Source organism: Excalfactoria chinensis, chromosome 1, assembly GCF_039878825.1.
Source record: "Excalfactoria chinensis isolate bCotChi1 chromosome 1, bCotChi1.hap2, whole genome shotgun sequence".
In the NCBI taxonomy this organism is placed as follows: domain Eukaryota; kingdom Metazoa; phylum Chordata; class Aves; order Galliformes; family Phasianidae; genus Excalfactoria; species Excalfactoria chinensis.
The window spans coordinates 116271613-116285652 of NC_092825.1; the positions used below are offsets into that span (position 1 = coordinate 116271613).

General features: G+C 39.9%; 1 protein-coding gene across 2 annotated transcripts in view; it reads left to right on the top strand.

Moving 5' to 3' along the window:
- Positions 1 to 1964: 1964 nt before the first annotated feature.
- GEMIN8 (gem nuclear organelle associated protein 8) overlaps positions 1965 to 14040 on the top strand; it is a 28033-nt gene continuing 15957 nt past the window's right edge. Inside the window, exons 1-4 of one of the 2 annotated variants that reach the window (XM_072345641.1) lie at positions 1989 to 2102; positions 2802 to 2852; positions 6219 to 6254; positions 8998 to 9421. In XM_072345641.1, coding sequence (XP_072201742.1) covers positions 6231 to 6254; positions 8998 to 9421 — 448 coding nt within the window. In that variant the 5' untranslated portion in view covers positions 1989 to 2102; positions 2802 to 2852; positions 6219 to 6230. Of the gene's footprint in view, positions 2103 to 2801; positions 2853 to 6218; positions 6255 to 8997; positions 9422 to 14040 lie in introns of both variants that reach the window. The other variant, XM_072345651.1, reaches the window with a different exon arrangement.

Genomic DNA, 14040 nt, shown 5'->3' on the forward strand with positions numbered 1-14040 from the left:
TTTGCCTTCATAGCCTGTCATTTCCTGTCTCAGAAAGCTTAAGTAAAAGAAATTCCATGTGCTGTTTCCTGCACAAATACACATATCAGAAAATTTTCCTAGAAATGTTAGGAATTTTGGATTCAGATTATGTAAGAGCTAAACCGAAGCAGGATTTGTTTTAATCCAAAGATAGATCTTGAATTATAGTTGAAAAACCGCTACAAATTAAACAACATTTAGCATGATTATATCTTATCAAAGGGAAAATAGATATTAAATAAAATGCTTTAAATGGTTAATAATTAGCCAACAGCTTTAGAGTTGATTTTTTTTGGATTATCTCTAAATCAGTAGAGCAACACAAAAATAACACATTTGCAAAATAATTTTCTACATACAATTTTGCATCAGTTCAACAGAACCACACATTTAAATGTTACAGATATACAATTCTTGAACAGTAATGCAAGAAATAGTGGTCAGAATCTAATTTCCTACTTTCTGTTAGAATCACCATGTGATGGAAACGTCTATCCTGTCAATGCCTTGTCAACGGTGCTCTTGTTACTTACATTTCTACAAATCCCCAGTGACTGGACTCCTCATTTCTTAAAGTATAACCTAATTAATTGATCAATTAATCAGTCTGAGTAGCTGATAAATGCTCTCTGAGATGTCAAGACTTAACAACTGCTTATAAGGAAATTTCTTTGCTCTTGCACCTATTTTACTCCAGCATTTCAATCTCTGCCCAGGCAACAATATCCTAACTTTCTGCCTGGCTCTTGACTAGTGTTCAATCACTAAAGCAGCCCTAAAAACTGAAAGGAATACAGCCATGGAAGAAAGTTGAAGAGGGCCCTGCTGTGTTATAGGTTACCATTCATAAAACTGGTAACAGCAAACCTTCCCTGTAATGCTTCTGGTTCCAAACCTGAGCCACCTAGCTAGAAAAAGATCTGGGAATCCTGGTGGACACCAAGCTGAATACAAGCCAAGAAATGTGCTGTTACCATGAAGAAGGCTAAGAACTTATGGATGCTCCATCTCTAGAAGCGCTCAAGGTCAGACTGAACGGGGTCCTGCACAGGTTGATCTAGTGGCTAGCAACTGTGCCCATGGCAGGGAGTTGGAACTGGGTGGGCTTTGAGGTCCCACTGGGGCACTATTGATGGGCAAAGCATCAATAACGGGTCAAGAAAAGTGATCCTTCCTCTCTACTCATCAGTGGTGAGGCAACACCTGGAGTACTGAGCCCAGTTCTAGAAGTATAGTACATGTGAGACATGGACATGCAGGAAAGAATCCAATAGAGGGTCACAAAGCTGATGAAGGAACCAGAACATCTTTCCTACGAGGTGCTGTGGCTGCTAAAGCTAGAAAAGTGAAGCCTTGGGAGAGCTCTCAACAATGCATACAAATACCTGAAGGGAGAACGTAATGAAGACAGAGCTGCTCTGTTTTCAGCAGTGCCCAGAGACAAGAAAGGAGGCAGTGGGCACAAACTGGAGCAAAAAAGGTTGCCACTGAAGTACCACTGAAGACAGCATTTCTGTGCTGTTCAGGTGACAAAGCAGTGGCACAAGCTGCCCAGAGAGGCAGCCTGCTCTATGGAGATCTCCTAGAGCCACCTGGCCGTGGGCCTGGCACCCTGCTCGGGGAGGGCTGCTGGGGCAGGGGCTGGGCCTGATGGACGCGGAGGTGTGTGCCAGCATGTCATTCTGGGATCCTGATCCTTAGCAAACTCTGAGCATCTGGTGATTTGCTCGTGGAATTCTTAACTCAGGACCGTGTCTTCATAACAGATAGCCGTTGTATAGCTTTCCTCATATCTTTTTTTGTGTGTGTGTGTTTTGAACCTAGTGACTCGCCAAGTTAACCCCCACCTTCTGCTTTCCGCAACTCCCTGCCACCGGCCTGCCGCTTGCACAAACACGCATCCCCCTGCCGTGACCCGACTTCCCACAAGATGGCGCCGCGGCTCCAGTCAGGGTCGGGCGGAAGCGGCGGAGGAAGCCCCTCTCGCCGTGCCGCTCTGCGTGAACGCCGGAAGGGAGCGACGGAGCGCCAGGGCCGGTTCCTCTCGGTTCCCTTCGCCGCCGGCTGCTCGGGCGGCCTGGGTGGGTATGCAGGCTGCGGCCGAGGCCGCTCCTTTACGCCGAGAATGCTGCGGGAGGGACAGGCCGGGGAAGGCGGTGGCGTTAGCGGGAGAACGAGCAGCTCGTGGGGAGTTAGTTGTGCTTTCAGAGCTTGGGCGCCTGATGGGGGCGGATAAACAGCGTTTATGGCACGCAAATCGGCTTAAGGAGTCGAGGCTTCTGCCGTCCTTTCCTCCGCAAATTGTCGGTGATTTGGGGGCACGGCCCCGTGTGTGCTGCACGCAGACCTCCGTGGCAGCGTGTTTCTATCGGCCCGTGGCCTTCGCATTTAGCAGGGCCGTGTGGCCTGAGTTACAGGACTCTAATCGGAGTTTGGGCACCACGTATGTGAGAGCAGGAAGTTGCTTTTGTCTTCAAAGCTATGAAGCTTCGTTCTTTTCCAAGCTAATGACTGAAGCGAGGAGGTCCCACGAGGCAAAAGCTGACTGGGGCTGCTGGTAATTGCACTGCACCATCGGCCTCAGCTTTGGGCCCACGTGGGTTTGTGTCCTGGATCTTAATTACCCTCCTTTCAGCAGCAGCACAAGGTTACAGCCCGCAGGCTCTGCCTGGCTTGGTCCTAACGCACTCTGAAGTTTGATCAGCATGCCTGCTTTGCAGCTGTGTTGTTTAAGCCCCTGCAGTGATCATAGTTGTGACTTACATGCAATTTGTTTGCAGGTATTAGCACTGTTGGTGTATGAGATTGGTGTGAAGACATGGTAACAATAGGTATGTCTTCACGCTGTCCATGTTTGCTGATGACCTAAGTTCCAGGCAGATCTTGTATTTATGGCCATTCTTAGAGAAGAATGAAGTCCATACAGTTGGGAATTTTTCCTCTTCTTTCTTTTTAAGGGAGATACTGGTGTAGCCAACTGTCTTAGCAGTCACAGAGTTGAAATGTCTTCATAACTGTAACTAGGGCACTTTGGTATTAAAGTTAACATTGTACACCAGTATTAGTCTAAAACATATAATCAAAGCACTCTTCAGACAGTTCACTCGCCTGGTAATTCTGCATTAGAAGCAGAAATAAATAAATAACGCAGTAGGTATTTGTCGGAAGGTGCACGCTATTGATGTAGTGCACACTATTGATATATGATGGCTTGCTTTATCTTACTAAACTTTTGGATTATTTTTTAAGAGCTGTAAGCAGGTGAGTTTGAAGGTACCCAGTGTGGATTGATGTTCAGCACTTTAAATTGTCACTTATAGCCATGGGACTTTGTGTATGCACTTTGTTTTTCAGAGTGTCTCTTGCTACCCTTTGTTAGGAGTTGTTGAGTTAGGAAGATCTCTGGTCTGATTTGGAGAAGACCCTACTCAAGGAGGAGAAGCATTAGTAGTAATGTTTGTGGTTCTTTATCTGTTGTTTGGGGCATTTCTTATACAAATGTAGATCAGTTTTTCAGGAAAGCTTTGTATAAATGTTTTGGTGAAGAACTCTGTTGAATTTCTCAGAAGTTTGCCTTTCTTTAATAATATCTTGTGTTCTTATCTCAGTACCACAGGCTGATTTATTTTATAGTCATCAGTGTTATAAATAAAGTCAGAATCTCTTTGATCCCGCATCCTGCATTAATGGGCCTTTTGAGCTGTACCTGTAGCCTCCAGTATGGCAGCCATGTGACAGCACTATATCTAACACCAGAAGATGGTTTTGTTCCCGTACTGTATTACCAAGCCTTAAAATGCAACAGTTGGTCTCAATTTCATTTGACTCCAAACAAATTGAGTGCTGTCACTGCTTTGATCAGATATATTTACTTTCATTAATGTTTACTTGCCTGATGCTGATAAAGAAACAAGCATGTTTTGATTAAGCACATTCTTAATTATCTGTGGAGAAATATTCTAAAACTGAGAAAACGAAGCAGTAAAATTTACCAAAGAAAATGCTTTCATTCATTAATTTCTTTCATATTTGGTAAACTTAATAGAGTTGAATAGGTTCACCAGGTTTTCTCCCTCCTTTCTCCCTTCCTCATTAGAGAACACGTGTACGTGTTGTGTATTAGTAATAAAGTATCAAACTTCACTAGTTACTGCTTTAAAAAGTACATTTACATTAGGCTCTGAACCTGATTTCTATTTACGCTGAAGCTAGTTCAAAGAACCTTCTGTCACGTAGGAGGAATTAGGGGGATAATGAATGTGAAATGTACCTAATTTTTATTTCTGAAGTGGAAATTGAAGAGTTGGCTACCATGAGCTTAGATTTTTAAGTGTAAGGAAAAGACATAGTGACCTTGACAGTGTCCAGATGTGTATGGGAAAGAGACAGAAAGTACACACATAAGTCATGAGAATGGAGCTAGAAGTTTTGACAAGAGGTAGCATGGGAAATGAGATGTTTGAAGTGTGCAGAGGGGTAGCCTGTGAGGCTTCTATGTAGGTGTGGATGGCAAATGTTACAAGTCACTGCAGTGATTTTCAGTGATCTCAGTTCTGGGTTTTATTCTCTCTCCTTTAAGTAGGCAGAGGGGAATACAGTGAATTCATCACTTGGTTTGCCTAATGATGCAGTTCTTTTACTCACTTACGTGTCATCCCATTGATTGCAGTGGACTGCTTGTGAACATAGGGATTCCTGTTGGTCTGACTAAGGATTTATGGGTTTGAGCTTGGTGTGTGCCATACGAAGGGCAATAATCTGCCTTTGTGGTAGCTTCATGATTTGCATTTTCTTTGAATGTGGCTCATCCTTATTCTTTCACCCAGTATATTTTGTCATAAGAGGCAAAAAATTGCTGTTTAATTAGGAGTATTAAATGGGAGACAGAGCACAAGTGATGTTTGTCCTGTATTCGCATGCATTGTGAAAAATCCTAGTTTTACGTTGGTATAAATCTACCAGTTTATAAATCTAACAGTTGTAAGTAAGTGCTGTCCTGGCTATATTCCAGCATTGCCGGGAAGAGCCTTTGACTATGTTTTATGGGTAGCGGTGATGGTTTAGTGTGCTGGGTTCCTGTTACCTTTCACAGTCATCATGTACATTAAGTTTTGAATGACAGTACTGGGAGGAAGTTGGTGTTGAAGCAACTAATGTTGTAATAAAATAATTGTCAGGTAGGGAGGTCAGTTGGAATATTTCTCAGTGATTCATGCTGGAAGATCACACTGAAAATGATGGCAAATACAAATCCAGCCTAAGAATCACAGAATGACTTGAGTTGGAAGGGATCTTAAAAGCTCCAACCCCCTGCCATAAGCGGGGTTACCAACTGCTAGATTAGGCTGCCCAGGGCTGCATCCAACCTGACCTTGAAATGTCTCCAGGGATGGGGCATTCACAGCTTCTCTAGGTAGAAAACTTTGTGGTTACAATAATCTTGTTCATGCTCTTGCTCTTTCCCTTCCTTCCCTTCCCCTCTTTTTTCTCTTTTTTTACTCCTCTCCCATTGCCCGTATTCCTCTCTTTTTCCTCACATTCAAAAATGTTATTGCAGCCTGTGTTGGTGTATGTTTTCTTTGCAGGAGATAGGATTGGCTGTCTGGACAAAAAGATCAGTAAATCAGAAGAAAGGGTTTTATGCAGTTATAAGCGCATTCTAAGTTTAATCAGAAGATTTACAAAAGTGAAGTTAAGATGACTTTAAACATCTTGTGGTACTTAAATTTTATGGGTGTCCCTGTGCAGATGCTGCGAAAAAGCAAGGACACTGTGTTTGATTTGTTTGATGTTTGCTTGTTATTTGTTTTCTAAACAAATAGTTTAGAAATAATTAGAAAACTATTTCTAAACTATTTGTTTCTAAACAAATAGTTTACTCTAAAGTAAAGGTTGTATAATATGTGGGATAAAATGAAAGATAGTAACATGGAAAATCATTTAGTCCCAGTATTTTGGGCTGTATAGTAGTAGGCAGCTCCCTTTTAACCTGAGTATTGTAGAGGAGAATTCTAAGGACTGGGTTTTGTACTGACTAATAAAAAGCAACTAATAAGAGCCTTCAGCTAGCCGCAACAGAGAAAGGGTATTCAATACCAATAGGCCATGGTACTCAAGCTTAACAAATATATATTGATTACTTGTGACCATCATAATGCATATTCTTACAAATTAAAAGCTGCTATTTTGTTTTCTAGTTCACTGTGATCATGGAGCAAACTCCTCAAGAGATGGTAAGCAGTATTTATGGTTGTCAATGGGATTGCTTAGTCACATTTTTATATACAAAATGCATATAAACACTTTTATTGAGTTGTCAACACAGACATGTAAAAATTAGATGTGAAAGTATCTAAATGGCTATGAAACAGAATTCAGATTACAACAGCGAGTGATTTGTCTACTCCTGGGGAGGCTCCAGAGTCATAACAGGAAAATAACAGAGGACTCTGATCATTTGCCTTAGATTTATAGCCTTTGTTTTCTTGAGGAAATCTCTTATTTCCATTTATTCTGCAGCTGAAAAAGCACAGACGTAGAACTAAGATAGACTTTAAAGTGTTCCCTTCCTCTTTCCACACCAGTGTAAAACATGTCTGTAATTTCTTTTTTAACAGATGGATTTTAAAAATTCAAATGTAAAAGGGGGGGTTCTAAGGGGTCATTTTCAACAGAAAAGCCATAAAAAGTTCTTGGACAGGCACCAGCATCGCAGTCCTGTCTCCATGAACTGGCTTTTTGTCTTCCTTTCTCCTAAATTAACAACTGGAGCCAGTCAACCAGCTGGATTCCAGAGCTTAGAGTAAAGTCATCAAGGGCACTTTTAGAAACATTTGAGAAGAACCGGAGATATTTTTTGAGCTTTAAAAGAATATGTTGTCATTTTTGTAAATATATAGAATGTAGGAGATCTGTGCTTTTGTCAAGCTGCATAATGTTTCAAAACTGGATTTTGAAGTAGTGGGAATAATCAAATGTTCTGTAAGTAACCTGCGAATGTATCAAATTTGACAACAGAACGTTCTCATCTGTTGAAGGATGAGGAGTCACTGTGACATTCTTTAGCAAAGCAAGAACAATAAATAAATGAAAAAAACATTGTATATTGTAGCTTTTAGGTCACTGGATGATTAAGAATGAAGAAACTCCATATGGAAGGCAGATGCTTCTCTTGCACCTACTCATTTTAGGAATAAATCTTCTCAAATGATAGGTCTTGTAGCAACACAGTTTTGGACTAAAACAAGCATCAATGCTATGAAGTTTAACATCCATGAATTGTTATCTGGGCTTTTAAATCGGATTGCTGAGCCCTGTAGCCCTTCACCATTAGGGTGCTATTTTAATCAAAAGTTATTAAGGAATGCAAGCTTGTTTCATTGTGTGGTGTTTTTCTAATGGACTCATGGCTGGGGATCCTTTATTTCTGAAAGCACATAGCAGTTACCTAGAACAGGAGCATTTATAGACCTCTTATGGAGTAATGTGCTCAGCTTTGTAGAAAGAAGGAAGACGTAGCAGTTGAGGGTTTTTTTTTTTGTATGAATAATAATTACTCCAAGCTCTCGAGTATTATCTGACAAAAAGAAAATGAAAAAAGGTATAAGTAAATGAAATTAACCTCACTTTATACTGTTAGCATTAAACAGGAAGTGTTTCTTAGGCTTCTTTTTTTTTTCCTGTTTTGTTTGGGGATTTTTTTTCTTTCCAGAGGGCCATTCTTTTAAAGCTGTGGAATTGATGCCAGTGCAGACCAAGAAAACACACATATAAAGATTTATTTTCTGATACGCCTCTAAAAAAGAATAAAATGAAAAAAAAAATAATAATAAAGGGCTGTAAATGTCACATTCATCTCTGAAAACCTTGGCTAATCTCGCCATGGATTGAGTGTTTGCCAAAAGGTGGTTTAATTAAAAGTCTTCTCATTTAACAGGCGTTCTGTTTTGCCTAGATAAAAGACTTTCTATAGAAATCAAGATGGGACAGGAGGGAGGGAGAATGACTATATGTTTTATTTGTTCTAGATTTTAGCTTACTACTCTATGGCTTTCTTTTAAGATCCTCTGTTATCTCCTGATTTTGAGAGTAGAGTGACGATAGAGTTGAAATGGTCTGTATGAAGGGGCTCAGGGCTAGAAGGACTGCAGGGCTTTTCAGTTGCTACTGGAACGTGAACAGAGTGAAACTGAGCCATTTCAGGGAAACTAAGATCAGATGTAGGACAAGAGAAGGTGTTGTTGCAATACATTTGCCTCTATAGAATTATTTTTCCATGTGCTTTATCAGTGGTACTTTGTTACCCTTTTTCATGTGTTGGTTGCTGATGAGTACAAAAGGGAAATTTACTGGCAGCTGGCAGTTGGCTAAATACAGACTTGTTTTTGATCAAGGCCATGATGGCTATATGAACTTGGCTGAATTGCCATTTGACCTTTCCCGAGAAACTTATTTTGGCAGGCAGATGGAGGAAATATGTTACTGGATAAAATGAATGCCTTTGTTTAATATGGAGGAATTTTAATCTCTTGTGTTTTCCGCCTGCGGATTTGGAAATCAGGTGTCAGTTGTAATACATACACCTTGGAATGACTCTGTTCTTAAAACTCATGTGAGTGGTTAAAGGAGATGTGGAATATACCCACACAGCGTTTTTCCTAAAAAACACTGACTTTCACCTTAACAGTACAAACACTTGTATGGAAAACACCTCCTGCACACTACAACTCTGAGCTGTTAATTCTTCCTTGGTAGATATGATGATGAAAAAACAATCTCTTGTAAGAGTAATGAAGTGTAATGCATTTGTACTGTGTTAACAGTTGCCCTTTTCTTTTAGATATATATATTTTTTTCGCAGGAAAAGTGCAGTCAATGATTAAAATACGAATGTAGGGCTTACTGTTACTCAGTGTTTTATCTCTCAATTACTGCTTGTTTTCTCTTCCATGTGTGTCTCCCCCCATTTGGATGCAGGAAGAAACTGAGCCATGGTATTCTCATAAAATGTACGCAAGATATTGGAAGCACTATGATTTAGCTATGCGCTGGATGCGTAGGCACCAGGAAGCCTATAGGAAAGCCATGGAGTCCTTTTGTCACGTACCATGGCCACCTTATGCAGCTTCTCCAAGTAGCCGCTACTCAGATTGGGGTGAGGATGACCCCCCGTGTACCCACAACCATTTTTCCAACTATGGCCCACATGGCAGAGCTCAGCAGTACATGGATACCCAGCCAAGGAAGGAGGATGATGACAGGGAGGAGGAAGAGGAAGACTCTGAAGCGGAGGAAGACTCGGAGTCCGAAGGGGAGTTTGAATATGACCTGAGTAACATGGAGATCACAGAGGAACTTCGCCAGTTTTTTGCCCAAACAGAGAGGCATCGGGAAGAACTACGTAAGTCTGTTCTTGTTTTGTGTTTTCTTGTGCTTCGTGGCCATACCACTGAGTCATGGACAGCTTCAGACTTTACAGGTTTTATAGCAGTTACAGAAACAGGCACTGCAGGTGGACAGGCCAAGCAGATCAAATCAGGCAAAACCAGTGGGTGCTGTTGAGTTCGGCTCATAAAAAACTGTTAGAAAAATGTTCAAAATACCTTCTGTGAGAAAGAGAGAGAATTATGACTGCAAAGAGGGGAATAACATGCTTTGTCTAGGAGATCGTATTCTTAAAAATTTTGGAGTTCTTGAAACTGAAGTTTAAATCTAGTTAACATGCTGTATGTCTGAGAGGGGAACCCAGAGGAAGTGCTTCGCTGCATCACTGAACCCTAGGGTGAACCTCAATGTGTTCTATAATATGGAGCAGCCATTTTGTTTGTTCTTTCTTGGCTAACCCAACAGTAAAATTCCAAGACCTTTCTCTTGTCTCTGCATCCCTAAGGTACTCTTCATTCTATACTATACCAGAAGTTTCTCTTTATTTTGCATCTTGATCTGGAGCCAAGTCATTAGGCAGGAAATGTAAGCCAAAGATTTACTATTTATGTCAGATCTTGAGCATCATCTTTTTTTCTGTGAAATTCCTTTGTTTAAAAAAAAAAAAAAAAAAAGAAAAAAAAAAGTTTATTGATAGTTTATTTCATATACAAATATTGCAGGGAGATTAATGATCTGTTTTTAAGAAGTAGTATGATGAGAACTGTTCCCCTGAATTCAAATAGCAAATACTCAGAATAAATGTTTAATAGAGCTTTCTTAACATACCGAAAGAGGGAAATATTCTAAAAGGAAAAATAAAATAAAAAAAGGATAATAAAAGCAGTGATTGGGAGGGGAAAATAGAAGTCATGTTATTATAAGGTCTTTGATCTGAGGTATCCAGTGAGCTGAGACTCCTCAGCTTTAACTTTGTGCTTCCTGTCAGTATGGTGCACTGTTTCTGTAGTTAGCAAAGAAACATGAGCCAGAGTTCAAGTGGTAGTGTGTGATGTACCAGCCCTTTCTCTCCATGGTTTTTCAGCATCAGCTTGATGTCCTCTTCTGAAACATTCCTTTAATGAGGTACAGGGTACTTTAAGATGCTTGGCTAATTCTAGAAATGCAGTACTTTCTTTATATATATATATATATATATATATTTTAATCTATAGATATATATATATATATCTTTATGATTAATGGTGTTTAAAGGTGTATGAGTGATTAAAGTGCTGTCCTGGAAATTGGAAAATCTGGGCTTACAGATGGTCTTTGTCACAAATCTCCTATATGACCTTGGTATAGCTGTTCAGTCTATTCCTGACCCCTCACTGACTGCTCTTGCTAAAAATATGATTTGATCCTTTATGATGAGCAGGTGAATCAGGAAGTGGCTTGTGACTCAGAATACAGATTTGACTTCTGTTCCTTCCACCACTCGGAGCCTTTTTGGAATATTTAGGTTTCTGCTCTGTGCCATATACTAGCCTATTTGTGGGTAAGCGTGACTTCACTTTCTTCAGTGACATATCTTTGTCCAGAGTTAAGCAGAATCTGGCCTTGAGCTACTGCATGCCTCAGTTTCTTGTCAATTGAAGTTTCTTTGTGGTATGATAAAGTGAGGGTAATAGTTGTATGTAATTATTCAAGGCATGAAAAAGTAAGCAAGTGCTAGATTTAATTAAAATATAGAAGTGTTACAGAACTCTTGAGTTACTGGTGCTATCTAAATGCTAATTTTAAGAATAATTAAAACTATTGTATAAGCTTGTTCAGAAGAGTATTTTTTTTCTTGCAGGGGGGAGAAAGAAGAGTAAAATGCATTTTTTGTTCTGTTGACGTTTCTCATGTAGCATAAGTAGCAGGAAGAGGAGAAAATCTTTGTTTCCCTCATTGTATGGAAATGAGCTGATATGGAGACTGTTCAAGGCAGTATCACACAGTGAGGTAGTGTTATTCCTTTTCTTGGATGCCTTTCCAGAACAAAATGAAATGAAAGTTAGAAGCTCATTAAGGTGCAGTCCCTTACACTACCATGTTCTGTCTTTCATAGTGTGCTGAAGAATCCCTGTAGTTCTGTATTGATACTCAAGAAAACTGAGACAATACAAATGCACAAAGGAAACCCATGCTTACTTATTTCCCCTCTGATAGCTTTTCATTTTAATCCCAGACTTCATGTCATGGGCTGTCTCACCACCTTTAGGAACAGATCTCTAGAGAAACACAGGCATTATAAAGCTCAGTAACGCCTGAAATTTAGGCATCCATCTCTGTGAGAGCCGCTTGTAGTGTTGAGGTGAGAATTTTAAGTTTTCTCTAAACTGGGTATTTCAAAGGAGAATATCAGTAGAGACCGTGGCGATCAGGTGAAGTGTCAGCCAACTGTCAGAACATTAAGGGGAAGCTGTGTCTCGAGTTTTCTTCCTCTGATGTAAGTAAGTGGGTCCAGGTGGAGTTCACAGCCTTTAAACCATCCACCTTGATATGCATTTGCAAGCAAACATCTGGCTCGCTCTTCTTTTGAAATGAGTGCTGTGCATGAGTTTGATATATGTTTATGGGCATTCTGCTGAAGTGTGAGACACATGGGAGAAGAGCAAAGGGCCAAATAGGGGATTTGGGCTCCTACAGGAGGGTTATATTAGTATAGACATGGACTATTAGTTTATTTTTGTAATGGATGACCACCAGGTCTGTTTTTCAAGACCTGCAAAATTAGGAAATTGTACATAGACTTAATTTGGACATGTGTAGGATGAGAGCTTTGATTTACCAAGGTAAATACAGCCAGTTCTCAGCAATGACCCGGGTCTCATCAACATGTGAAAGAGTAATCAAATAGACTGAGATGATCAGACTCTCACTTCCAGTGCCGGTTAAAGAGTCCACTGGAGGTAACAGGAGTCACAGACCTTAGAAGAGAACATCTTGCAAACTTTAATTGGAAGACTTAAGTAGGCCTGAGGTGTGGGTGGGAAAGGCATATGTCTGGGTGGTAAAATGCAAGTCAATACTAATTGCAAAAAGAATTTCAAAGAGAAGGAAGCTATCATTTTAAACCAGCCACAGAAAAGAACTTCAGGTTTATTCCAGCTTTCAGTAACTAGCACAGATTTACAGGACTATGCCTATTCTTTAGCAATTTTTTTTTCAGTTGTTGGCTGACTTGTACAGTAAAGCCTTTAAAGCTGGCAAGTTCTAAGTCTCGCTGCATGATTTAACACTTAGCAGGGATACAGTTGTTCGCAAACAATCTTTTTTTTGTCTTTGAATTCATATCAAATTCCTCATAGTTTTTATATTCTCGTCATGTGTTGCAGTCAAGTTATGTGTTCCTGGAATGCCCCAAAGTAATTGAGAGCAGAGTTCTGCTGAGTCTGTATGAGCTCAGACACATTAATGCACCACAAATTTCTTCCATATCCTAGATATCCTGTACATTTGGATAGAATTCCTTACAGGCAGTTTTGATTTCTTTTCAGTTGTTTACCTTCATATGCAATCACAATTGTTGAGCATATCTGTTCTAAGCGGTTTTGTCCTTCATCTTAACTGATGATCCTAGTACCCTGTGCTTCCCAGGGATGTTTGTACTAGCATTTAGGTCATCATTGTTCTAAGTTATCACACCTGTCAGGCCTAGGTAGTGTACTTAATTTTCCAAGTGTCCTAGATATGAAGAGCTGAATACATTGTCGTCTTACATTTGCAAGAATTAAAGGGATGCAAACAAGAAAGTAAGATTCACGAGCCTAAAAATTCGGTGAATTGTCTAATTGCATGTATTTTATTTATTGCACTTCCAAATTTAGCCTTTGATATGTAGTTTGTTGTTACGCAGTTTTTCTTTGTTCCCTTTTTACATACAAGAGTAGATGACTGCTGTAACTGAGCAAATACAGCATTGCGAATACATTGAGAACCATTCTGGGGCAGCCAACAGGCAATGAAACAGTGTCTTTTATTTAAAAACAAAAGCAAAGGAAAGTACCGTCATGACAGTTCATTACTGTAAGATAACGGGCTGTCAGTTGTTAATGCTACGACTCTTATTTTCCATTAAAGCCTCTGTTTGTATTGCCCACATAGACCCTCCAGCTGTTCCCAAAATAATGTTGTCTCAACTTAAAATTTCTGTGCCAGATGGAAAGCCTTTTAAAAAAAGAAGAAGAAATTGAAAGGAAATGCTGAATGAAGATGTTTGTTTCAAATCAGCAATTTGTAGGTTTTTTCCCTTGGGTTTCACAGGAAGATGACAGTTGCCACTGCCTCTTCCGTGACAAGGAACTTATGGAATTTTCCATGTTTTTTAAACTTGTCTGAATAATACCAGATCCATGAAGCTTGGGGTTTTGTTTAAAGCCTTTGTACTTTGGAAAATACGGGCTTTTATGCTCATGTTTGTTACCATGCTTTACCAAAAGTGAAAGAAATAAATGTTTCTCTCTGTTACTCATTTTGCTCTCTGAGACTTTAGTTCTCCTCCAGATGACCAGCATCTTTATGCTTCATTTTCCCTACCCTGGACTGTCAAAACAATGCGCATGGTGACACTATAAATGTCTGCTTGACTCCTTGGCTTGTCAGCTT